Genomic DNA, 27,303 nt, shown 5'->3' with positions numbered 1-27,303 from the left:
GCAGGAAGTAAGGGACTGTGGTGCCCAATGTGGACAGCCCAGGGGGTGGAAGTCCTGCAGACCAGAGGTTCAGAGGAGGGTTCCTCTGTCTGCAGACAGAGGTCAGTTTTCTAGACACTTTGCATCAACCAGCAAGGAGAGGCGATAGACCCTCCTTTAGCAAGCTTTTGCCTACAAACCAGGGATATCTGGAAGCCTACCTCCACAGGTCCTGACTGACTGGTTCAATTGAGTACCAGCCAATGATGAACATGTTAAAGGCTCCCAGGAAATTTTCATGTGTGGCAACATTGGTTCTTGATGTTAGAATATAAATAGGAAATGTCCCCCCCACAGACTCAGGTTTTCAACTCTCAGACCCCAGCTGGTAGGAGCTATTTGGGACATGGTCAAAACTTTGGGAAGTGAAAGCTAGCTGGAGGAAGTGGGTCATTGGAGGTGTGCCTTTGAAAGTTCTGCGGGGTCACCAGTCCTTTCCTCATTTTCCTCTTGTCTGCATGAGGTGAGCAGCTTCCTCTGTCACATGCTTCTACTACCACAGTAGACTGACACCTCTGAAACGGAGCCAACAATATTCCTTTCCCTTTAAGCTGTTTATGTCAGATATTTTGCACATGAGAAAGCTAGCACATTTAGGAAGTACTTCTTAAATTTAAAAATGCCTAGGAATCTGATCAAGATGGTGCTTCTGAGTCAGTAGAGGTGATTGATGACTGTTAGTCTGAGTAGCAAGGATCAGGGGTACACTGTCCAATATTGAGCCCCTGGCTACATTTAGTGTTTACATGTGAATTTAAATGTATAGAAATTAAACAGGAAGATGGTGCCTAAACAATAGGGAATCACCCTAGCTCTCTCTCACCAAACAGAGAGTTGGGGTCCTAACATACAGTTCCTCCAAACAAACAAGCAGAGAATCACAGGAACTGAAAACTGGTAATTTGCACACTCAAGGATGGAAAATCTTGAAGATCCCTCCCCAATCCTGCACAGGCAGCTTGGCTAAACCTCAAAAGCAGCCCACCACTGCTTGGGACTCAAGGACCACCAGCGGACTACAGAATCCAGACACAGAAAACTCCCACAGCGACAGACCTAGACACACAGAAACAGAGACCAGAGGTGAGGCACTGAGACCCAGACCCTGACAGCTCCCATGGCCTCACTGCTCTGCCCACAACCAACACAGCAGAATGTGACACCAGACCTGGTGAGCTGCAGTGCACAGAGACAGAGATCTGGCACAGCACTGCTGGTGAGCCCACAGCCAATTCCAGGAACAGTGAGGGCCGTGCCAGGGACACTGCCCCCCCCTACACACACACACAGACCACCAGTGCTGTTGGTGACCCACAGAGCTTGACCCCAACCCATCTCCCTCCCACCCAAGAAGGAACACCACACTTGAAGAGGCCAGAGCTCTTCCTTACTCCCCACAGCCCTGGCTATCAGGAGAGTGACCAGACAAGTCTGAGAACAAAAGTCTCCGGAGACCTGCCCCTTCATCCCAAAGTGAGAACCCCCCCATCCTTCTATAATGGACATGTTTGAGCGCGCAGTGGCTGGCAGAGAGCTCCCAACCTCCAAACCTGTGTGCACTGGCCATTGGTGGACCTTTCCTTCACTGGGAGCCACCAAGAGAGGATGCACACCAGCCCCAGGCTGGAGCTGTGAATTGTCTTTGCAAGGGCCCATGTTGGGAAGCACAGGCCCCTGAATCGCTGGCGTGTCGGCCCCTGTCAGGAGCTGTGAATCGCAGGTACTGACAGAGCACACCCCTGTTGGGAGCCACGAAACACGTGCGTGCACTGGCCTCTGTTGGGAGCTGGAATTGTGGGGCACTGGCAGCCAACAGAGTACCTCCCTGCTGGGAACCATGAAATGTGTGCACACTGGTCACTGTTGAGAGGTGCAAAACTCACATGCACACAAGAGGTGGGCCACATATCGGACACTTGTGGGCCAAGGTATCCATGGGGACCTCAAACCTTCCGAAGCCAACACCTATCCTGGAGGTCTGAATCTAACCTTCCCAGCCCTCACTGCAGACTATACTGAGCTCCTTTCATCTAGCTTGGGGGTAAGGACATGCACAGGCACTAGCTGGCCTGGGGTCCCAGTGTGGGTTAGCCTACCCAGTGTGAACTAGCTCAGGCCAAGCAAAGGCTGCCACCTTTTGGTGGCCAAGCTCAGGCTATAGCCCTGATAATCCCTGAACCCAAGTGAGTAAATCACAATGAAAGATTATAAGATTCATGGACAATCAAGACAACAATCCAAATCCAGAAGCCGACAGCAATCCAGGAAAGAACTCCAGTGGGAGTAAAGAAGAAATAGAGGACAAAAGAACCATTACAGAAATGATGACAGAATTGGCCAACGAAATAAAAGGGGAGATATAAAAGCAATTTCAAAAGCACAAAGAAGAAATGGCAAAGAAGTTCCACAACTTCAAAAAAGAGGTACAGACAAAAATAGACATAATATATACATCATTAAAAGACAAAATTAACATTTTGAGAACTGATATTGTAAGCATAAATAGTTCAGTTTCCACAATGCAAACCACAGTAGAAGACATAGGAGACCGAATAAATGAGATGGAAAATAGAGTATCAGGAATCAAGGATAAAACAAAGGAGCTGGAACAGAAAGTCAAATGTATGGGAAAAAAACTAAAGGGAAATCCAAGAATTGGCAGACTCAGCCAAAAAATCAAATCTATATATCATTGGGGTTGACAAGGGGGACGGCATGGAAAACCTAGTCAGTAAGATGATTACAGAAAACTTCTCCCATCTAAAGAGAAAAATCTCACCTGCATAATAGAAGCATCTTAGAACACCTAGTAGACAGGGTCCTAGAAGAAATACTTCTAGACACATTTTTAGACTTGAATAGCAAGGAATTGATTTTAAATGCTGCAGAATCAATGAAGGAACTATATTACAATGGAAAGATCAGAATCATTGCAGACATCTCCACCCAAACCCTCAACACAAAGAGAGTCTGGAATTATAATATCCAAGCCCTGAAGATCAACAACTGCCAACCCAAACTAGTATACCCAGTGAAGCTATCATTTACATTTGATGGTGAAACTAAAACCTTTCATGACAAAGGAATTCATGAATACTAAACCAGCAATACAAAGAATACTAAAGGAAGGAATACAATCTGAAGAAAACAATCAAGTAAACACATCAGACAAAAATCACTAGAAGACCAACTTAGTAAGCACAAGAAGAGTAAAAAGAAGCAAAATAAAGGAAAACAAGAAAATGACAGGAAACATCTCTCTATAATAACCCTAAGCATTAACAAACTCAATTTCCCATCCAAAAGAAAAAGAACAGGAGATTGGATCAAAATGCAAGATCCATTTGTTGTCTCCAAGAGACCAATCTCACAGCCAAAGATAAAAACAAACTGAGTGAAGGGATGGAAAAAGATCTTCTGTGGAAATGCACCCTGCAAGAAGGCAGAAGTAGCCATATTGATATCTGATAAAATAAGCTTTTTATTAAAATCAGTACACAAAGATACTAATAAAGGGAATGATCCATGAAGAGGAAATCACAGTGATCAATATCTGTGCACCACACAATTGATTATCTAGATATGTTAAACAAATATTCTGACTTTCAGAACAAGATAGACCCAAACACAATAATAGTGGGAGATTTTAAGACCCCACACTCACCAAAGGACAAGTCACCTAAACAAAATCAATGAAATGACACCATAACCCAAGTAGACTTAACAGACATCTACAGAGTTTTCCACCCAACCACAAATGCTCATTCTTCTTAGTAGCCCATGGAAGATTCTCCAAAATAGATCATATTATAGTTCACACAAATAACCTAAGCAAATACAAGAGGATTGACATAATCCCTTGCATTTTATATGACCACAGTGGAATCAAACTAGTTCTTTTTCTTTCTTTTCTTTTGTTGGTTGTGGAGCTTGAACTCTGGGCCTAGGTGCCGTCCCTGAGCTCTTCAGCTGTAGGCTAGCATTCAGCTACTTGAGCCACAGTGCCACTTCCAGTTTTCTGGTGGTTAATTGGGGATAAGGGTCTCATGGACTTTCCTGCCTGGGCTGGCTTTGAATCGTGATCCTCAGATCTCAGCTTCTGAATAGCTAGGATTGCTGGCATGAGCCACTGGCACCTGGCTTCAAACTAGTTCTTAACAGCAAAACATACTGTAGAAATTACTCAAATACATGGAGGCTGAACAGCACACTACTGAATAACACTTGGGTCATAGAAGAAATTAAGGAAGAGATTAGAAAGTTCTTACAACTCAATGAAAATGAAAACACATCACAATGGAACCTCTGGGATATAGCAAAAGCAGTGCTGAGGGAGAAGTTCATAGCCCTAAGCAAACACATAAAACCAAAACAGCTCAAGTAAATAACCTTATGGTGTAATTAAAACTGCTGGAAAAGCAGGAAAAAAAGCTACTAGATGGAGAGAGAGAGCAAAGATTCGGGCAGAAATCAAGGAGGTAGAAAGTAAAAACTATGTAAAATCAATGACATAAATGCTGTTTTTTTTGAAAAAATAATATTTACAAATCACTTGCAAGATTAACAAAAAAAGGAGAGAGGATTCAAATCAGTAAGATCAGAGATGCCACAGGAAGTATTACAACAAACATCCAAGAAATCCGAATAATTCTAAAAAATTACTTTGAAAATCTATACTCAATAAAGAAAGAAAACCTAGCAGAAAAAAATGAATTTCTAGAAACACACAAACTGCCTAAACTGAGCCAAGAAGATATAAACCAACTAAATAAAACAATAACATACTAAATAAACCAATAACATATGAGATAGAGGAAGTAACCAGAAGTCTTCCAACAAGGAAAAGTCTAGGCCCACATGGATTCACTGTGAAATCCTTTAACACCTTTAAAGAAGAACTAATACCAATACTCCTCAAGCTTTTCCTTGAAATAGAAGCAGAGGGAGCAATCCCAAACTCATTCTATGAAACCAATATCACACATCCCCAAACCAGGTAAGGATCCAACAAAAAAAGAACTACAGACCAATGTCTCTGATGAACACAGATGCAAAGCTCCTCAATAAAATATTAGCCAACAGAATTCACAATAGCCAAGTTATGGAAACAACCTTGATGCCCTACAATAGATGAATGGCTCCAAAAAAATGTGGTACCTATATACAATGGAATTTTACATAGCCATTAGGATAAAATAATGTCATTTGCAGGGAAAGAGATAGAAGTAGAACAAATCATGTTGTATGAGGTAAGCCAAGATCAGAGAGACATGCATGTTCTCCCTGATATGTGGAAGTTAGATTTAAAATGCAATGGGATATGACAAATTATACAGGATTCTAGACACCCATATTATACAGGATTCTAGACACCCATATACAGTGAGAACAAAAGAGGATAGTCTTAGGAGAAAGCCACCCAGTTGTAATAACCAAGTGCCTCTCTCTCTCTCTCTCTCTCTGTTACACACACACACACACACACACATATATATCTATAAATGAACTCCAAAGATAAGGAAACAAAAGACCTTAATTTGTCTTTTTGTTTTCAGATAACTGTATTGTTTACCTCAATACAATCTGAGGGAAGGGCGCAGAATCAATGGGAAATGAGTGAAAATTTGTAGCAGTGGAACCCACTGGTTACACTGGACATTGATGAATGTAAATGGGCAGATGACAGCCACAACTAAAGTATACTAAGTGGCAAGTATTACGTTAAATGCTTTACATGCTAATTTCCAACAGTAATCCCATAGGTTGAATGGGAAGTTTAGGTTGAAGAACTTGCCAAAAGTTATATAGTGAATTTGGAACCAGAGATGGACTGGGTGGTCCATGCTCTGCACTCTTAAACCATGATGAGATGGATCCCAACTGAGGCAATTTGTTCCCCAGTGGACATGTGGCAATACCTAGAGATAGATCTCATTGTCACAATGGGTGAGCACAGGAGGAGGGAAACACTGTCAGATTCTTGTAGGTAGAAAGATGGTGAATTTTCTACAGTGCACAGAACAGTCTCCACAATATAAACATTCAATCCAGGATGTCAGCAGAGCCGAGGTTGAATAACTATTACTTGCCACTCAATCAGTAAGTTAAATGGGGAGGAAGCCAAGATGAAGTGTTTGTATACATATTAACTTGTAGGGAAAATCATTCACTGCAATAGTTTCCCCTCTCTGTTTTTGTCCATTCTTCTGCTGTATATCAAAGCTATTTTCAAATGACAATACCTTTCCATCCCTGTCTTTTAAGATCCCAGCTATGTCTCTGAGGTTATGGAGACCAGCTGTCTGGTCAGAGGTGGATTTGAGTCATTGCCTTTTTCTGAGAGTCTAGCTTGAATTGTGCAGGCAATAGCAGTTGAAGAGATGTGCTTTTGACTGAACCTCTCCACTGACAACTCAGGCCTGGCTGCTCTATTGCTCCACTAAGATGAAGGGGTTGGACTGGGCCACTAGTGTCTGCCTATCTTTTCACACTAAGGGTTAGGTAGTTGAACTGGAGGTTGGCACAAGAGCCTGGCAAAGTATCTGTCCTTGGGATGGCCCCCAATATATGTCCCAGCACATTTATTCCCTCTTTCACAAATCCAAATAAATATGATTTGTGTGTTGATTTTTCTATATACATGCCTTCCCAACACATTTTACCTATGAACTACTCAGCCCTAAACCACAGTTGAAAAGAGAGCAAGAAACAATGCAAACTCTAAGGCTACCATTTGGGGAAATGCTCACAGAATTTTTTTCCTCTGGACACCTAAAGCAAATCCCAGCCCTTGGACGGGACTGACCACCCCTACATGATGAACAGGCCTTCCTCCTGAGAAGCCTGACTCTGTTAGCCTTCTTCCCCAGGCTGGACTCATCCATGATGTCATGCTAATAGCTACTGAGGTTTAATTGTATGCTCATTGCATGTACAAATAGGTGTCAGCTATTTCATAGAAACAGACCATCATATAGAAAAGACTCACCCTGGCCCTCACTGACTCTTACCTCCTAGGATGTAAACACCTACTGGGACTGTGTTTTTGAAGATTGTGAGCAATGTGCAGGTCAGGGAAGAAATTAGCTAAAAATTAGCCTGAGGCTGGAAAGGCAGAAGAACCAGCCAAAAAGCCCCTAGCTATGATTTCTGAACTGGGAAGCAAGAGCAGATTTGGCCATGGTGGTTCATTTGCATGGCTGGAAGTGGCTTCAGACTCCCTAGTTGTTTTCCCTGAGAGCACCATTTTGCCAGAAGACTGTAAAGTGGATCTGTTTGTAGAAAAGCCAAATCCAGCTGAAGAAGTTCAGTGGTACAGTGATTTTGTTGTATGTGGAAGGCTTCAACCCCTGCACAGAGTTTTAAAAAAACAGCAACTGGGTATTGCTGGTTTGTACTTGTAATCAGGAGGTTGAGATCTGAGGAATGTGATTCAAAACCAGCCAAGGCAGGAAAGTCTGTGAAACTTTTATTTCCAATTAAGCACTATAAAAACCAGAAATGAAGTTATGGCTCAAGTGGTAGAGTGATAACCTTGAGCAAAAAAAGTCCCCTGACCCAGGCCCTGAGTTCAAGCCTTGGGACCAGCACAAAACAACATCAACAGAAACCTTGATTTTGCCGATTTGGGTACAGAAGCAGGAGGAGGGAGATTGCATGAAATCCAAAAAGGCATGTGGATATAATTGAAGCTGAGGGGGTGAGGTGAATGGGGGAAAATGGAAAACTAGGAAGAAACTGCCAACCAAGAGGAGTGTAGCCCTTAGCTTGTTCCTCACCCTGGCTCACTGCAGTGTGGAAACAGCTTTGTGGTGGAACTTGCCATATTTCTCTGTATGGACAGGCAGCTGTGCTTCTCTTCTTATCACTATGAAGAACCTAGTGAGTCTTCTCATTTAAAATTGTGTGTGTGTTTATGTGTGTGCACAAGTGCACCAGTACAGGGGCTTGAACTGAATCCTTTATGCTCCTAGTCTGCATTTTTCATTCACAGTTGGTGCTCTACCACTTGAGCCATGCCTTTACTTCTGGCTGTCTGATTAATTGGAGATTAGAGTTTCACAGATTTTTCTGCCTGGTTTGGCTTTGAACCTCAATTCTCAGATCTCAGCCTCTTGAGTTGCTAGTATTATAGGTATGAACCACTGGTGCCCTACTTGTTTTCATTTAACTTTATTTGAGAATATGATCTCAGCCTCTTGAGTTGCTAGTATTATAGGTGTGAACCACTGGTGCCCTACTTGTTTTCATTTAACTTTATTTGAGAATATAAATGTAGAGAAGGACAAAGATGATATATGGGCAGCCTAGTGAATTTCAAGGTTAAGGAACAAAGCAAAGTTCCTGTAAGCCTCTGGTCCCAGTATCAACCTGTCAGTATATAACCTGCTCTACTTGTATTTCTGTTCAAAGGCATCTTTCTTAATATGTATTGTTTATCCGCTGAACTTGCAGGCAGCAGCATTACAACTCATGTGTGAAAAGCTTATGTAACATATATATTTTCTCTGTTAGGCACATCACAGCCTCCTTAGGAAGGAACATTAGAAACATTAAACAGCACTTCAGCATGACACTTGGGGACACTTAAAATGGTCAAATCACCAAGAATAAATCCCAAATATGGCACAAAAAGGACAGTAGTAGCCAAGTGCCAGTGGTTCATGTCTGTAATCGTAGCTACTTAGGAGGCTGAGACCTGAGAATCACTGTTCAAAGCCAGCTTGGGCAGGAAAGTCTGTGAGACTCTTATCTCCAATTAAATACCAAAGAATTGGAGTTGGGGTTTTGGTCAAGTAGTAGAGTTCTACCCGAGAGCGAGAGAGTGAGAGAAAGCAGGGGGGGGGGGGGAGAACAGAAAGAGACAGAGAGAGGGGGGGGAGAGAGAGAGAGAGCACAAGCCCAGGGTCAGTGCCTATGTCCTGAGTTCAAACCCCAGATTGGCACACAAAAACAAACAAAAAGAACATTTGTATTCATCATGAGAGCTGATACAAAATAGCAACGTCTTCTTGCTTAACTGTGGCTAGGAAAATTAACATTCAGATTTTCTGTAGCCCAGTGCCTGTGTACAGATGAACTGGAAAGTATTATGAGTTGGGCTGCAAACACCTATTAGTGAGAATGCATGTAGAGAATCAGCCAATTACAAGGAATGATTATTTGTTGAATGGAAAATGAAAATGAATGGCATTAGGTAGGTTTACTTTGGAGGTGATTAGGACACAGTTTCATCTCGTGTCTTTAGGAGTAGGAGCTTCCTCTGTGAAGCGCTCTTTCTCACTTGCAGAATGCTCTAAATGTTGATATAAAGCCTCAGGCAAGCACTAAAAGCAGGAATTGTGTGGTAAAAATCACTCAGCCTAACTCCTGCCCTGACCTGAGAGCCAATGTAGACTCTGTGCATGTCTATCGACCCATAACTGTTTGTGTGAAGCAGGACAGACAATAGATCCATAAAGGCCTTTATAAAAAAAAAAGAGATGAAGTTCTTCATGCAGGAAGCTTAATAAAAACCCTGCAGCATGCCTGAGGCCTCATGTGTCTCTAGGATACAAAGCTCATGTCTGTTCTAGGTACACACCCTATCCTCACCAGATTAAAAGGGCAGCACCTGAGGACCTAGAACTGGGCTTTGTTTACAGAAGCACAAGAAACTGTCCTGGCCTTAGCTACTTGTGAGAATTGGTGATGTTACTGCCATCTTAGAAGTTTTACTGAGCAAGCCCTTTTTCCAGAGAGAATGTATAAAAAAACCTGGGGGTGAACTTTGAACATGCATTTTTTTAGAGGTCAGCATAGCAGGGAAAGATTGGACAGAAGATGCTTAAGTTTTTACATAGTTCTCTTGGGTTGTTGACTTTATAGGAAACTATTTTATCCTGTTTTATCCAGGATAAAATGTTGGTACAAGTCAATTTGTACCAACATTGTACTTTCATAAGCAAGAAGGAATTTTATGAAAGGAGTGAAATGCTTTAAAGTTACTGCTTCTTTGCTGGGCACTAGTAGCTCACATCTGTTATCCTCGCTACTCAGGAGGCTGAGATGTGGAGAATTCAATTCAAAGTGATACTGTCTAGGGGATGTTCAGGTCCTTTTCTCTGCCCTTCAACAAATAAAAAGACAGGAAAGTGTATAAGTTAACCAGAGTAAATCTATTTGAAGGTGAAAATAAAACCATGAAAGAAAGTAGCCTGAAAGATCAGGCTTCCTAAGTGGGGAGGAGCCCTCCTTGTCATCCCATGAGACAAAGAAAGTCCAAGGCTGTTTCAGTGAGGTATTTGGTCCTTAGTCTCCTCCATCTAAGAGTATATATCTTTCATTTGATTTGTTAAGCAGTGATTACTAGCGTCCAAGGCCTTTCTGATTGGATGTGAGTTTTTGTCTGGCTGCTCATCCTGGGAGAGCTTGCCTCCTGCTTTTGCATCTGATCTAAGGACATGTGCCTGGACTTATAACTGGCAGGAACAAGAAAGATGATTCACATCCTTTGTTTTTCACCATGTGGGCCTTTATTTCCAGTTGCCTTCTACCCCTAACTGCCCACTGGAGTCAACTACCTGTTCCTCAAAAGCTAGCCTAGACAGCCATGTCTCTGAGACTTAACTCCAATTAACCAGCAAAGGAAACCAGAAGTGGAGCTGTTGCTCAAGTGGTAGAGTGCTAGCCTTGAGTGGAAAAAACTAAGGGAGAACATGAGGCTCTGAGTTCAAGTTCCAGTACCAGCACCCCACCCCCTCAAAAAAAAATACTACTCTGATGCCTCTGATACCAGCCTTAGGCAAGCTGAGAATCACTGATTGTGAAAGACCCTCCTCTTTCCCTTCATATACATTTGTCCCCTGCAGCCCCTTTGCCTGCAGGCACAATGTCTCAGGACTTCCAGGTGGAGATACTTGGACTCCAGGTGAGAACAAGGATGTTCCCAAGTCAGGGCCTGCTGACTTCATGGTGAACAAGCTCCATTACCTGTCTCTCATCTTCTCTTCCCCGATGGGTTTGACTGGAGTAGTTGCAGTTTGTTCTCTGGAGCAGCCCTGGACAGTGTCACCTGTGGCCTTCTCTCCCAGAGGGAAGCTTAGACAGGAATTAGGAAACAAAGGGAGAACCCTGGCAATGTCTTTTTCCTTTTCCAGGATCTTATATTATTGTTATTATATTATAATTACTATTAAGATTAAGAAGAAACCTAGCAAAGGGAACCTTTTTTGCTTTTTTCTTTCAGGTTTAACTCCTGGCATTGGCTATGATAGTTGGCATTTTAATACTCAGGAAATTGAGAGACTTTGGTAGAGAGGGAAGACCTGGTATAGATTGATTCCACTGGATGACCTGTTTCTGGAACCAGGTGGACTGAAAAACTTTTGCTGTGACAGTGGAAAAAGAAAGATTATTTTCTTGGCTGCACTCCTATCAAAATTCTTGCCCTTGAAAAGAAAATGTATGGTGGCTGAAGTTTTAGTTTGGTGGTTAAATTTAAAAATCAATTGTCTGGCATGTGTGAGGCTCTGAGTTTAATCCCCAGTACTGAAAGCAAACAAATAAAAAAGTATGATTAAAGAATAATTTAGTGGGGAGGGGGTGATGTTGGTGGCTCACAGCTGTAATTCTAGTGACTTGGGAGCTGAGATTTGCCGATTGAGATTTAAAGCCAGCCTAGGCAGGAAAGTCTGTAAGATTTCCAATTAACCAGCAAAAACCCAGAAGTGGAGCTGTGGCTCAAGTGTTAGAGTGCCAGCCTTGTACAAAAAAAGCTAAAGGACAGTGCCCAGGCCCAGGTATCAAGGCCCAGCACCAGCACACACACACTCACACTCGCATGCATGTACACACATGTGCGTGCACACACATACTAATAATAACAAAATTTTTTATTAAGTCAGAACGTAGATTTGGTTTTTCTTGTACTGTAAATCAGATACAAATCCAGTCAGGAGAAAATAGAGAAGCCACATTTTGAGAGGGCAAATTTGGAGTCTTTATTAAAAGGCTGATGACTGCATGGTTGCCTCCTGCCTCAAAGACAAGCAGCCAGCAAATACATTTAACACTTAGGAAACTGAGCTCCGCTGGCTGGAGAGGAAAGAAAGAACAAAAACAATACCAACAAACCAACTCAGCTCCAATGGAGGGCTGAAGCGGGATGCCACAGTGACCAGAGAAAAGCCAGGAAACAGGAGACAGGACACAAACATGGAGACTCGTGGCATGGCATAATGGTGCCTGAGCTGGTCTGGGCCTAAATAGGGTCTGGACAGGGGGCAGAATCACAGGAAACCAGTCAGTCTTAGGTACTAGACCAACAAGTTTAGTAACCTATCATCCAGGTCCCTGCCCCTGCCTCCAGGGAGTCAGGAAAGCCTCTTACCTGGGAGGTGGGGGCCTCACCCTCCCCCACCAAGAAGACAAGATGCCAGATCCTACCATCCACCATGTGGTACTGCCCAGACCCAGATCTCTCCACTTCAGATTTAGAAAATGTTGAATTTCTCCAGGACTGTTTCTTCAGAAGTACGTCTTTTTGGCATCATTTTGTCCTGCAGTGGCCTGAACCTACCCTGCACCACAGTGCCAGGCTAAGGAACACAAACATGAGCACACATGCACAAAAATGAAGCCAGGCCGTGAGGATAAGCAAGTTCTAATGGGTAGGATAAAGGATTAATTTTTTTCTGAAAAGAAATGCTACTTCAAAGAAGACAGCATACACCCTGTGGTCAAGATGCAAAAGATACTCCTATGTATTACCTCTGCTTTTGTCCAACAGAGCAGGCAGCCATTGGTGTTTATACCCTAGACTTCATGGCCTCTCCCTCAGAAGACTGTGCTCTTGACAGTTCCCAGCTTCCAGACTCACACCCCAGGTGTCAGATGGGGTATTATTCACCCAGGCCCTACAGCTGGGTAAACAATGAAACAGAGGCTGATCATAATAGGTACCACAAAGACAGGAAAGGAGAAAAATAATCACTACTAATCAGTGAATTAAAATGAAGTGATGAAATATCTCTGTCTGATAAAGTGGTCTTTCTAGAAATTGTGCCATGTTGGAGATTTTTTTTGCATAGTTATAAGTCATCCTGAATACAGATAGACCAGTTATAATGCCAAATAATCTATCTGGAAACTGTGGTTCTCCTCTGTAGGGTATTCTGACTCTTGTCAGGTATGTGTATGAAAGAGTGATAAACGGGCATGGCTCAGGGACAATGGATGAAACTAGGGCTACCATCCTTGGCAATATGTTACTACACCCAACCCTACCAGGGTTTCCATAACACACAGTGCTATTCATGGGGACAGAGAGCTGAGCTGGGTGACATGACTCCATGGTGCAATGGTGTGTCATGTACCAGGCTTCTCCATGGCCCTGCAGGGTAGTAGGGCAGAGAAGCCTTCTTCACACCCTGATGGTCCTCATACCTTGTACCCCCACCACCTGCCATGTTAACGGCACACAAGCACGGTCTTAAAGAACTGCTATGATTACTAACTTCAGGAACTAGAGAGCTTGCTGTCTGCCCTAGCAAGAGACCGCATCATTACTCAGCACTCCCTATATAGTTTCTTACCAAGAGAAGGGAATTAGGATTCATTTCCTGTTCAAAGGCACACTGGTCTATGAGGTCTGGAGGGAGACTTGGCCCAAATCTGCATCCTTCCTCAAGCAGTTAAAATAACATGAGCGACAAGAAAATAGACAGCAGTGGTTGTGCCAGCAACTCATGTTCTAAAGCACACACAGGGCAGGCCCTGTGCAGGTGGCATGTTGTCTCATGGAATATTTGCATTGTTGTTCTCAGAATTGAACCCAGAACCTTGAGCCAGACTCTACCACTGAGCTATAGTCCCAGCTCTTGTTTTTTGTTGTTGTTGTTTTGACACATTCTTACTATGTAGCATTAGGCTAGCCTTGAATTCAAGAACCTACCTCAGTGTCCTGAATGCTGGGATTAGAGGAATGTATCACCACACCTTGGAGGTGTGCTGTTTTCCTCATTTTACATTAAAATTGAGTCTTCCAGAAGGTCTAAAAATTTGTCTACAAGTCAGCTGCTAGCCAAAGACCTTAAACCTGGCCCTAGTAGCCCCAGGGCAAGTTATTAACTGCTCTGCTGCACAGCCCCAGGGAGGAGATATTCCTCATTACCACCGCCTACTGAACTCAGCCCAGAGGACAGGCTCTCTCTAAAGTTGTTGCTTATACATTATACCTTATCAAAATAAATCCTTAAGGCTCTAGAGTGTGTAAGGAGAAGGAAGAAATTTGAAGGACAAACAATAACTTAGAGAATCTTCTCTTAAACAACCTCAAAATTTTCTTTTTAGTTTTTTTTTTCCTGTGAAGTTAAACTGTTTGCCATGAGCTTTCTGGGCACTCCAGCACCTAGAGTGAATGCCTTCAGCAAGAGTCTACCCACCTTTGTTCTACAGCTGGGCAGATTGCCTTCTATAAGAATCTAGTCTCTTCCAGACCTGCACACAAATACTGACATAGTCCCCATCTGTGATGTGCTCACAGGCTGTTGGTTGCAAATGCCAGGCATACTGACAGCCTAAATTCCTTGACATTTAGAAAGGAGAAATTGAGATGTCAGAGGCCTTTAGCCATAGCCCCAAGAGTTTAAGGTTGTCTGCATATTGAGAAAAACAAAGGAATGTGTTCATTTCATTTGAAATGAACCCACATTTACATTATCCTGGGATTAATAACATCTTAAGCACATTTAATTTCAGAAGCAATTGATCCTGAAATTCTTGAAGGCTGCTTTATCCTACACATTTCCTGTGTTTCCATCCCTTCTCTTGCCCTACCCAGATTAAGTTTAGCTCAGACTCCACAGCCCAGTTCCCAGTGTGGGTGCCAAGTGTACAGTGGGTGCCGAGTAGGTGCAGATCAGAGGGGCCTCCCCTGCCAGTGCCACAGAACACTGTGCCATGCTTATCCACGACAAGGGTGCAACTTCTCTGAGATGTCACATGGTAGGAAATGTCCAGCCTATCACTCCTTTCTAAGCTCACATGTTGACAGACCACAGGTGGAATTTCAGGCCTCTGTGAACCAAACTAGGTTGCTGTGGGTTTTCTCCTTCCCTCTTGGTTGTCTTCACCCTCATACCTTGCTCCAGCTTCTTCTGCCCAGGATACTGGTTGGTCCTGGACAGTCTTTGCTAAAGGGTTAGAAGAGAATCTGGGTGAGTCCCTCTAACCCATTCACATTGCTAATAGGGAAGAAGGTTGAAAAGAAGAAAGCACAGAACAGAGGATGTCCAACACTTTGTAGGGCAAAACATGAGCCAAAGGGAAATAAAACGACTGGCATGAGATCTTGGTCATATGTCTGACCCTGTACTAAGTAACACTGCCTCTGTGTGATATAGCTACAGAGCTTAATTACACCTATAGGTCTGTATGCATACCTAGATGTTCCACACACAGTTTAACTGAAAGCATTGCTACCAAAGACAGACAGCACAACTGGTGCCTGGAATAGTCTCTTGATACAAGGGGGAACATCTTTACCTCTTTCCTAACATAGCCTTTCCAATGTTGTGTGGAAAGACTGTAATTCCCATGAGAAACTAGGAGGGGGAAGATGAGCTGCATCAGTCCCCATGAGATGTCAGCCTGCTACCTGGTCCACTGGGGCCCTTCCCTGGTCCAGCCTTGGATCCTCAGCTTCTCCTTAGGGCCTCCTCCCACTGCAGTCTTAATGCATGCTGGCTATGCCATCCATATAACCTTCTCTACTATTGAACTATTTCTTTTAGAAGCTGATGCCATTGGCTCCTGCCTACAAACCTAGCTACTTGGGAGGTTGAGTGGGGGTGAATCACTGTCTGAGGCCAGCCCAAGCAGAAAAGTTTATGAGATCTTATCTCAAAATAACCAGCAAAATATAGGACTGGAGATGTGGCTCAAGTTGTAGAGCACCAAGTAAGAAAGTGCAAGACTCTGAGTTCAAGGACCAGCACTACAAATATTTCTTTTAGCTTAAATAGAACGACCCAAATATATGGTATAAAGAACTTTCCAGAACCACATCTTGTGACCTTGAAATTCCTATCTTCAGTATGCAAACATAGTAAGGTAGCCAGCCTTGTCTGCACACACAAGGAGGGGATGATAAGAGGAGAAATAACAAAGGACTGGCCACCAGTGGCTCTTGCCTGTGATCCTGGCTACTCATGAGACTGAGCTGTGAAGGATCATACATAGTTTGAGACCAGCCCCAGCAGAAGAGCTTGTGAGGGCCCATCTTCAAAATAACCAGCAAAAATTTCAGGCTAGAAATGTGGCAAAGTGATAAGAGTACCAGCCCAGAAAACAAGTTGAGCATGTACAAGGCCTTGGGTTCAAATCCTGGTACTGGGTGTGGGGGGAGGGAATGAACTCCAAGTGAGGCTATGAGAATGCTGAAACTCTCATTGAGAGTGGAAGATGTGAAATACAGCTTACGTTAAACACACAGCCATCTGGCACCCCTTCCATGCCAAGAAATATTCCGACAAGGAGCAAAACATGAAATGACCTTGTAAAATTGAGCCATTTTTCCGCAAAGGAAAAGTTATGCTTGCAGTTGTTAAGATAGAGACAATAGTGTGTCTATAGCTTCTGAGAACCAGGCAGTGTGTACTGATCTCAAACAAGAATTCTATTAAAGAAATCTTATCTATGTTTGCATTTTTATCTCCTTCCAGGAAGATTTCCAAGAGGAAGTTGACTTTAAAATGTTCATTGACCTTAGAGGAGTAGTTGTATTTAATATTTTGTGGCTCAGGCCAGAGGACCATAATCTCTTTGATGCACCTTTAGAAATAAAGTCCCATTAAAAACATACATAATAGTTTGACCAGAGAGCTCCCAGATAGCTCTCCTCCCCTGCCCCAGCCACTTGGAGCCAGAGCAACACAAGGTCAGAGGTGAAATTGAAGAGGACAGAGCAGGACTGTATTGCATAATCTTGTGTTTCTGCCCACAGAAAAGGGTCTGCCTTCTGCAGTAACAGGTTCTACAGTGGATGGACAGCCCAACCCACCCTGGATCACCATGGCCCGGCAGAAGCGGCGGGGTGCTCCAGACCAGCCCCCCCACCAGGAAGACAAGCCTGGAGTGCAGATCACAAAGCCAGAGACAGGAAAGCAAGCCAAGCCACCAGAGAAAGCCCAGGTGCTTTTTTCCATGGATTCTGGAAGGGGCAGGTGGCCAGGATTGGGGTGAAGTGAGGACCTTCATGATCACTGCAGGTCCTCATGGGCACCATAATGTCTGTCACCTGTGCTGATTGCTGGTGTGTGGTTGGGGGTCTGTGATGTGCCAGGGGGCAGCCTCCATGCTGGAGCAGTCTGCCCATTCGGCATCTGCTGGGCTGTTAGGCATGCAGAGGAGCACACGCATCACTCAGACAGTGGAGGCAGCTCACTGTTCCCTGCCTCCTAGGCAACGCAGCTCGGCATCTGGAAACATGGAAGGAGGCTAAAATAACTTCTTGCTTAGACACCCAGTGACACTGTCAGCAGCTCCGTCTCATTGTGCAGCAATGAGCGATCCCGCTCATGCTGATACACCAGCTGCCCACCAGGTCTCTTTATTCCTTACCAGGGGCTGCAAGGCCTGAACCTGGAGTTCCATTTGGCACTCTGGTCTGAAAACAGCTTTCACCAACCCAAACAACCGTGCTTAGGTACAGACCAAGACTCAGAGGCTTTGTGTGCTCCAGAAGCCACCATGATAAATCTCTGGTAAAGGTAGCCTGAACCTGCAGTAGCACCTACGTCCAGACCTCAGAGGGACTTTAGAAAGGAAATGTCAACCAACTTACAGCACATGTCATAAAAGTCACAAAACTGCCTTGTATCCCAGAGGCTCACACCTGTAATCCTAGCTATACTCAGGAGGCTGAGGATCAGGGTTCAAAGCCAGCCCCGGTAGAAAGGTCCATGAGACTCTTATCTCCAATAAACTACACACCCCAAAAACAGAAATGGAGCTCTGGCTCAAATTAGAGCATCAACCTTGAGCATAAAAGCTCAGGGACAGCACCAGACCCAGAGATCAAGCCCCAGTACTGGCTCAAAAAACAACTCACAAGTTATTTTTAAACTAAATCCATTTTTACTTCCCCATGGAATCCCTCACATACAACACCTGGAAACGGGCATGTAGGGACACAGAAGAAGCCACAATGCGTGTGCTGGCCAGGATTAGCCTGGTCTGAACTCCGGTACTATGCTATGCCTCAGTGAGTTGACACACTAGAGCGCCCCTCAGATCATGGCAGCAGCATGACTTATTTTGGACAGATACTTTGTGGCTCATTCGATTTGGATGTGTTTGCTCCTCTCTGCGTATGTGGCTGGACAGTGTGTGTCTTTCTTGTATCATAGGAGCCCGTGAAGCAGGCTGATTTTGTCCGCAGCAAGTCTTTCCTGATGACCCCAGCTAAGCCCGCCGTGACCCAAAGGCAGGGGGCAAAGCTCAGTCTCAAGGAGGGGCTGCAAAGAGGAATCTCACTGTCACATCAGAACTTGGGTATGACATCAGCATGTATTAAATACACTGAAATCATTGACCTGGATTCTCCCTGTGGTTCGGATTTGTTTTGCTGAATTACTTGCCACATTGAGTTTTTCACACAGTTTATATTGAGCTATAATTTACATAACCATAAAGCACCATTCAGTATGTCTTTACAGTGGATATGAATCTGCAGAGTTGATCCACCCTTGTGGGACTCTTAAGTGTGGAGCATTTTCCTCACACTGAAGAGAAACCTTATGCCTACTTGCATGTTCCCACACCAAGCTCTAGGTAAACACTAATCGACTGACTCTCTGTCTCCATAAGATTTGCCTTTTTGGAACATTTTCTATAAATGGAATCGTAAATGTGTATCCTCTTGTATCTAGCTCCTACACTGGCATAGCACTTCTGGGATTCATAGCAGTAGCTTTTTAGTAGGGCTGGGGATCAAACCCAGGTCTTGCTAAGTATAGGTTCTATCACTAAGCTCCACTTTATCCCCAAGACCCCTTTCATCTTATTTACTTTTCACTGTGGTAAAAGACACAAAACAAGAAATTTACCTTCCTAACCATTTTTAGATGGACCGTGGAGTAAGAGTTAAGTGTATTCATGCGTTGTGCAACCTACCACCTGCACCCACGTTCCTGCCGGTTGAGTTCTGAATGTCCCTTGCTTACCTACATTGCCAAAACTGTTTAAAACTGCTCTTAAGCCTTTTTAAAATCACATCAGTTGCATATTCTATGCCAAAAATCTTCCTTAGACATTTGCATATTGACATATTTTAGGGAACACAGTCAAGACCTTGACACATGTTTAAAGAAATGGGAAGGGATTAAATGAAAACCCATACTCCTGCCTCATCTTTCTGTTTGCTCTGTCTCCCTTCTAGCAGCTCAGGCTGCAGCGATGACGGAGAAGGAGTTGCATCAGCTAAAGAGAGCCAGTTATGCCAGTGCAGACCAGCCATCCTGGATGGAACTTGCCAGAAAGAAATCTCAAGCTTGGAGTGACATGCCTCAAATCATAAAATAGATTGGCAGGTGTGCTTGTGAAGAAGGTCCACTGTGTTGACAGACCACTTAGTTTAAAACTGCCAATAAATCATGGCAGACAGACTGTGAAACTTCAGATTGATTTTATCACCAAGGTACTAAGAACTTGGGAAGAGGAAAGATCCAAGCAAAATAATGAGAACAATCACATAGCCATAACCCTGGGCTGGAGGGGCCTCAGACAAGAACAGCATTGAAAAAGTCAGGAATGGGTAGGTATGAAAGTGAGCCTTTTAGAAGTCCCTTGGCAAAGAGTCCTTGGACAGGGCAGACATGGAACGGAAGCAGGAATGCATAAATTGGACGCCCTTGGAAGACCAGAACAAGCCAGTATCTGCGCTGCCACTTGCAATGAGCCTGGGTCTCTGGCCACTGTCTTGCCCGTGGACCCCGTCATCTTTTTGTGTTTACTACTAGGCATGACATGTATGGTAAAACAGAGATGCTGTTCCTAAGAGCAGCCATAAAGCAATCGGATTTCCTGTAGATAGCTGCTTGGAGGAGAGGAAGGAACACAGCAGGGTTTATCAATTCACAGACTGTTTCCAAAAATAATTTTTAAACTTTTTCCACTAGGCATCTGTGTCCTTAACCCATTGCACAATGCATTGCCTGTTTAATAAAAGGTTTCAAACATGCCTTCGTTGTGTGTGTAAATGTTATTTCTATTCACAGGGAACATCCTCCAGAGTTTCCCGGGGGCTGTGTAGACTTCTCTCATATTCGTTGGATATCTCACTTGGATTAGTTTGAGAATCCGAGGTTTCTTGAGTTTTGTTTTGAGGTTCTCCCTCCTCTAATAAAATTGAGAAAATGTAGTTTTTTTATCTTTTCATCTTTATGGCATAATTCAGGGGATATATAACACTTCCTTGAAAGTTACTACTCTGAAGCAATGATTTGTATGACCTGCACATTTCTCTGATGGCTGGGTTAGGGTGTACTAGTTACTATGAACTCCCCTAATCCAGGAAGTGCAAGTGCTGAGGCCAGTCAGGAGAAGATACTTGGTTGTCCTAGAATTGTACTTGATCTCTGTACAATATCTCTTCATTGTTATCAACAGTTCCAAATTGTTCCCTTGAACAAGCCAGTCCTCTGCAGGAATTGTACATTTCTGATCAATATCAGTACAATATCATGACATACTGTAACTTGATTTGATTTGATGAATCTTAAGGGCCGCTATTTTAATTATAGCTCCTACTTTCATGAAAATTATTTTCTAGCTGTTAGTACTACATGACTTTATTTATTTATTTTTTTTTGGTCCGGTCGTGGGGCCTGATCTGGGCCTGAGCACTGTCCCTCAGCTCTTCAGCTCAAGGCTAGCGCTCTACCACTTGAGCCAAAGCACCACTTCCGGCTTTTTTCTTTTTGCTTATGTGGTGCTGAGGAATCGAACCCAAGGCCTCAGGCTTGCAAGGCAAGCGCTCTACCACTGAGCCACCTTCCCAGCCCACTACATGGCTTTATTGAGTCTACCTTTATTGAGAAAGTCCTGGGACAGTTTCTCCCCCAACCAAATTGAATTATTAATTACATTCTCTTAGAGACCATCAATACCAAATTCCATGGTGAATATGTTCTATACAAACATGCCATCTAGCCTTGCTCTAAAGCTTAAACATGAATAGTTTTAACTAGAAAAAGTCATTTCAGCTACAATTATCCTAAATCATTATTTCCTCTGTTAGGAGATTATTTTAAAGGCTGTAGATTTCACTGTCAGATCAAGAAGGTTGTATTTAGTTTTTTTCAGTCATGTTGGCTCTCTGTGTTTCAGGATGTGGTTTTCTTTTCCTCTGGTACCAGGTGAGCTAGCAGAATGCAGATATTTAGGACACTAAGAGAATTCACTGACTGGTAAACATTTCTGCAGCTGCTATTCCCTGCATGGTTTTTCTAAGAAGAAAGATGAACGGTAATTACTGAGCGAGACTCATTCAGGGTACTTTATATATTATTATCCTCTCTATGGTCCTTAGGGTAAGTACTTATGTCCACTCCGAAGGAACCAAGGCATGTTAACATTAAGATCATTGTCTAAGACCCCATGGTAAGACAGTAATTCCAGAACCTATGTTTTTAAGTCCTACCCCAGGGTGACATTCCATCCTTGTCTCTTATTTATTCACTTCTTTATTTTTCAGTGGCCCTGGAGAATGAACCCAGGGCCTGGAGCTTGCTAGGCCAGTGTTCTACCACTTTTCCACACCTCCAGCCCTTGTTGCTTTTGAAAAAATAGGGTATCCCATTTATGCCCAGGTTGTCTTGGACATAGAATCTCTTCTTTAACACTTTCCCATGTAGCTGGAATAACAGACATACCAGGTTTTAATTAGTTGAGATATGGTCTTACAAACTATTTTACTCAGACAGTGCTGGAAACACAATCTGCCTCCCTAAGATTACACCAAGCTTGACATTCCTATTTCTAAAACGCATTGAGTGCATGTGTGAATCAGTGTCCTCAAAGACAACAAGGCCAGAGAACATTGAACTTGACCTTGAGTGCTGCTCTATCCTGAAGACAAGCTTGCATCTTGCATTGCCTCCTAGTAACTACCTTTATCCTCATCCTTCAGTTCCTGAGAAGGCCTAGACAGTATGTGAGGGGATTTCTTCTGTCTTGTGATCTTGAGTTATGAGAACTAGTCTGAACAGTGCAGTGCTTCAAACCTGTGTAGGCACTCTATCAGAACCTTGGGTACCCCAAGAAGAAAATGGATGACAGTTTATCCTTAGGGCACACCTACTTTGGAGGGAGGGAACATAATAGACATAAAATATGAAAAAATTAAAAAGTAGTAATAAATTACAGTGATGATGTAAAATGGCACTTGGTTCTGGAAGAAAAGCTACTTGAGCCTAAGTTGAAAGGTCTTGCTGAGGAGGTAAAGCCATTATAAAGGTTAGCATGGTGACCTGCCTAGAGTAATGGTGGAAGCAGAATGAAGTGAAAAGGTTCCGCCACATTTTAAAAGCAGTGTGATCGTCAAACTTCAAAGGTATTTGGTGTTTTAAGTGTAATTGTTACCAGGTATGGTGGTCTCTGATACTCCAGATAGGAGGCTCCTAAGAAGGGGGAAAAGAAAGTGTATTAGTCAAACAAAATGAAAGAAAAATAGTACACAGTCTAAACCTGGGTGTAATGAATGCTCTGATACCACAGGCATTTGTGGTGAAAAAGTGAACCTACTAGAGGTTTTGCTCTCATTTACCTTAGCATAAGTGCTTTCCTTTGTCTTAGAACCTGGTGCATTTCCTCATCCTTACTCTGTTTTAGCAGCTGGACTTGGAGATCAAGGTTGGCCTGATAAGCTTGAGTCACTGATTAGTTGGGATTTTCTTACTAACTTGAGTTGGTGGCAGGGAAAAGATTAATTCTATCACAGCTTTTTAAGACAGGTATTCATCCCTGAGGTAAATATTTCTCTCAGCAAAAACTATTTTTGTCTGAAGGAGTTGTTTTTCTAGAATAAAGTGTCAGTAATCAGCTGGACACCCAGGCAAGGTCAGAGAGAAAGAGAAACTCTAATTGTTTTTACTAAAGGTTACAGCTTATGAAAGAATGCAAGGCTTAAGACAGAAGTAGTGCTTCTGCGATTTAAATGAAGCTCTTCATTAATACAATATTTGTCTCTGAATTCCTGGCTACTATGTCCCATGCTTCATTTCCCCTGATCTATCCTGCTTCAGTGAGAAGGAAGAGATGGAGGCTCACACTTGTAATCCTAGCTACTCAGGAACCAGGACTTGAAGCCAGCCAGGGAAGAAAAGTCCCAGAGACTCCATCACCAAAATAACTATAAAAAATTTGGGCTGGAGGTGTAGCTAAGTAAGCATGTAAACTGAGCAAGAGTATGAGATCCTGAGTCTGAGTCCCTGTACCAGCACAACAGATAGGTAGGTAGGTAGGTAGGTAGGTAGATATTTAGGCATTTATTTGGTTGGAACACCTGGGTGAGTGGGATATTATTTACAAATGAGGGGGCTGAAAGTGAAATATACAGAGAGAAGTTATGTTCCATGTGGAATTTCCCATAGGCATCTAACTGGAAATACCAAGTAGAGATGAAGTTATAAAATTGGGAGTCGCTACTATTTGGGTGCTATAAGAATTCAGAGCTTGAGGGCTGGGAAGGTGGCTCAGTGGTAGAGCGCTTGCCTTGCATGCATGAGGCCCTGCGTTCGATTCCTCAGAACCACATAAGCAAAAAGAAAAAAGCCGGAAGTGGCGCTGTGGCTCAAGTGGTAGAGCGCTAGCCTTGAGCTGAAGAGCTGAGGGACAGCGCCCAGGCCCAGAGTTCAGGCCCCACGACTGAATGCCCCCCCCCCAAAAAAAAGAATTCAGAGCTTGAAAGAGGAGAGAAAACTGCCAAGACTGATCTAGGATTGGCCTCTCCTATAGATCCACAAAAAGAATATCTATACAAAGGATCTACAAAGCAGAGAAGAAGCAGACAAGAGAGGGCAAAAAAGAAGTGTCAAAGAGAACAGCTGTCCAGGTTGTGTGTGTGTGTGTGTGTGTGTGTGTGTGTGTGTGTGTGTGTGTTATACCACATGAGCCATACCTCTACTTCCAGACTTTTGGTGGTGAATTGGAGATAAAAGTCTCTGGATTTGTCTCTCCAAGCTGTGTTCAAACCACAGTCCTCAGATTTCAGCCTCCAGAGTGGCTAAGAATGCAGGAGTGAGCCACCAGCACCTGACTTGAGCCCCATGATTTGATCTGCTAAACACACAGTGATGGTGACTTGGTCATATACTTCTGCTGTTCGAGTTTTCAGATAGAGGGTGTTATTTGGATGTTGAGAACTTTGGCAGCATATATAGTTTGCATCTCATAGTTTCCTTTTTATCTTAGAAGAGCCATGTAAAATCTTCTTAGGTGCTAGCAGATTGGATACATAGGGAAATGCAAAGCTTCCCTCATGATTCTAGGCCTTCCACACTCACGGCCTCCTCAACCCTTGGAATTCATGGTGATTGATTCTTTTTTCCCCTCAGAATGTGGTCCCCTTTTGCATTTCCCTGCACACCTGACATTCTTTGTCTTGGTCAAAACAGTTAACTGTGGGGGGTGGAGTCCCAGGAAGGACACAGCTTGGCAGGTGATGTGACCCTCTCCAGCTTCCCAGGGCTGTAGCTCCAGCCTCTGGCAGCAAGACAGATTTCTCTTGGTTGTCTCAAGCACATCAGTCTTGCTTTACCCTGCAGTCACATGCCAATTCAGGCAACTTAACAGAGAACCTCTTCTAAATAGATGCCTTGAAGAAACCTTCCCCATCTCATTCAAGCCAAGCCTTTGATGAATGCTTCAAACAGGATCTGTGGTTCTTAGTTCTTGTGACTGCACACATCCTGCATTGTCACACTTCTCAGAACATCCATCTTACAGGGCTAAATGCCAACACCCTGAAGATTTTTTTTTCTACCCTGCTCTGTCCTCCTTGTGGCTCCTGTCTCTGGCTTGGCCAGGCTGCTGCCTGGTTAGCCAGAGGTTAGCCAGAGCTCCTCATGTGCACAAGGTAAATTAATAGTGGCAGTTTGAAATTTAAATATTTAGGCAGTAGGCCTAAAATATACCTACAAATTCTTTAACCATCCTCTCTTCTAAAAGTGGAGTTTAATTCCCCTTTCTTGGAGGATGAGTCAGAATGAACACTCATCTCTTTCACCCACCCTTCAGACTGATTTTTCCTACCTACAAGCCTCTTATATAGGTGAGATCATAGGCATGTGTCACTATACCAGGCTTCTGTGTTGAGAAAGGGGTCTCACTAACTTTTTGCCCAATCTGGCTTCAAACTGCAATCCTCCCAATCTGCCTCCCATGTAGCTGGAATTATAGGTCTGAGCATCTCACCCAGCCCTAAGCACCCATTTCTAATTACTGTTTTCAGTTGTTACTGATACTACATACAGTATCAATTCTCAGGTATGCTGTTTTTTATGTATCTACCTTTTCACTTAAAGGAACCATTTTAAAGGTTCTCTTTGCATCTCTAAATTGCCAGCATCATCACTCTTGGGACATTTGTTAAGTAAAATAAGGGCAACTTGACATAAACACTGTACCATCATAGCAGCTAATCAAATCAAATCAGTTACAGAACTGACTAATGGGTATGTCAGGTGTACAGCATGGATCCACTAGACAAATGGATGATTCACAGGCGGGAGGGAGCAGGATGGTGTTTGATGATGTGAGATTTCTCATTCTGTTCAGCATGGTGGGAGTGCAAGTTAAATCTCTGAAAAATTTTCCATTAAAAAATAGGTCCATTGCTGGACTTGTCATGACTTTAGTTCACTGAAATCTAGAAATTGAAAAGAGAGCTACTGTATAGAATGTAGCAGAGGTAAGAGTGGGTGACATGTGATGCTAAGTAACCCAAAACATTGCTGTGTGACATCACATACTTGAGAACGATTCACTCCCAGGGAAGTCAGCCACCATGTCTTGAGAATATTCGATCTGTGGAGAGGCCCATGTGGTTCTCTCACATGTATTAGACAAGGACTTTTGTCAACCATTTGCACCAATTATTGCCTTGGCATTGGCACCCCTAGCCCTGTTGATCTGTCAGATGACAGCAGCCCAGCTGATAGAGCTCACACACCACACTGCTCAGCTAGGTGGTTCTATAACCCAGACCACTGAAACTTATGTAATAATTGCTTATTGTTTTAAAGCCACCGCACTGGGCTGGGAAGGTGGCTCAGTGGTAGAGTGCTTGCCTTTCATGCATGAGGCCCTGGGTTCAATTCCTTAGCACCACATAAGCAGAAAAAGCCAGAAGTGGCGCTGTGGCTCAAGTGATAGAGCGCTAGCCTTGAGCTGAAGAGCTGAGGGACAGTGTCCAGGCCCGGAGTTCAGGCCTCACAACTGACCCCCCCCTCCAAAAAAAAGCCACTGCATTGATGGCAGCATATAGGTAACTAATACAATGATTTCTTTCATATTCTTTTTCTGTGTCTGTTACAATTTGGGTATTGAATATCCCAGAAAAGTCCATGTGTTACAGACTTGGTCCCCGACTGTGGTGCTATATTGATGGTGGTAGATTCTTTATGAAGTGGAGCATGAGGGAAGGAAGTAAGGTCACTGAAATCTAGAAATTGAAAAGAGAGCTACTGTATAGAAGGTAACCGAGGTAACAATGGGTGACATGTGATGCTAAGTAACCCAAAACATTGCTGTGTGACATGACATACTTGAGAACGATTCACTCCCAGGGAAGTCAGCCAGGCACAGGGAAGTGCCTATAATGTTGATACCATACTTGTGGTCATTGATACTTCTTTCTTTGCTTCTTTTTTTTTGGATTTTTTTATTGTGAAAATATTGTACAGAGGGGATACAATTACATGGGCAAGATAATGAGTACATTTCTCATCAAGCATTGTAGCCTCCTCCTTTGTTTCCCCTTCCCATCCCATCCCATCCTCCCTGAGCGCCCCCCCAATCCTCCCGTCCCCCCAGTCCCCCGCACCAAAGTTGTAAAGTTCATTTTCTACATAACGACTTGTACATCTCATTGTTGCAATGGGTCCACCTGTATCCCTATTTAAACGACTTGTTTTTCCCCTTCCCCTCCACAAATTATACCGACATCAAATACAGTAAAAGCAGGGGTTATACTGTGGGGGAGGGACATACAAAGCAACAAAG

The 27,303-nt window shown here is 43.4% G+C and overlaps 1 protein-coding gene across 1 annotated transcript in view; it reads left to right on the top strand.

Annotated features, from left to right (window-relative positions):
- Kiaa1211l (KIAA1211-like ortholog) overlaps window positions 1-20,136 on the top strand; it is a 55,039-nt gene extending 34,903 nt beyond the window's left edge. The window contains exons 7-9 of the mRNA XM_013019782.1: window positions 17,024-17,211; window positions 18,429-18,573; window positions 19,463-20,136. Coding sequence (XP_012875236.1) covers window positions 17,024-17,211; window positions 18,429-18,573; window positions 19,463-19,602 — 473 coding nt within the window. The 3' untranslated portion in view covers window positions 19,603-20,136. The remainder of the gene's footprint in view (window positions 1-17,023; window positions 17,212-18,428; window positions 18,574-19,462) is intronic.
- Window positions 20,137-27,303: the final 7,167 nt, after the last annotated feature.

This window comes from Dipodomys ordii, unplaced genomic scaffold (genome assembly GCF_000151885.1).
Source record: "Dipodomys ordii isolate 6190 unplaced genomic scaffold, Dord_2.0 Scaffold47, whole genome shotgun sequence".
Taxonomy (NCBI): domain Eukaryota; kingdom Metazoa; phylum Chordata; class Mammalia; order Rodentia; family Heteromyidae; genus Dipodomys; species Dipodomys ordii.
Note: the sequence above shows the minus strand (reverse complement) of the source record. Positions and strands in the feature narration are given on the sequence as shown.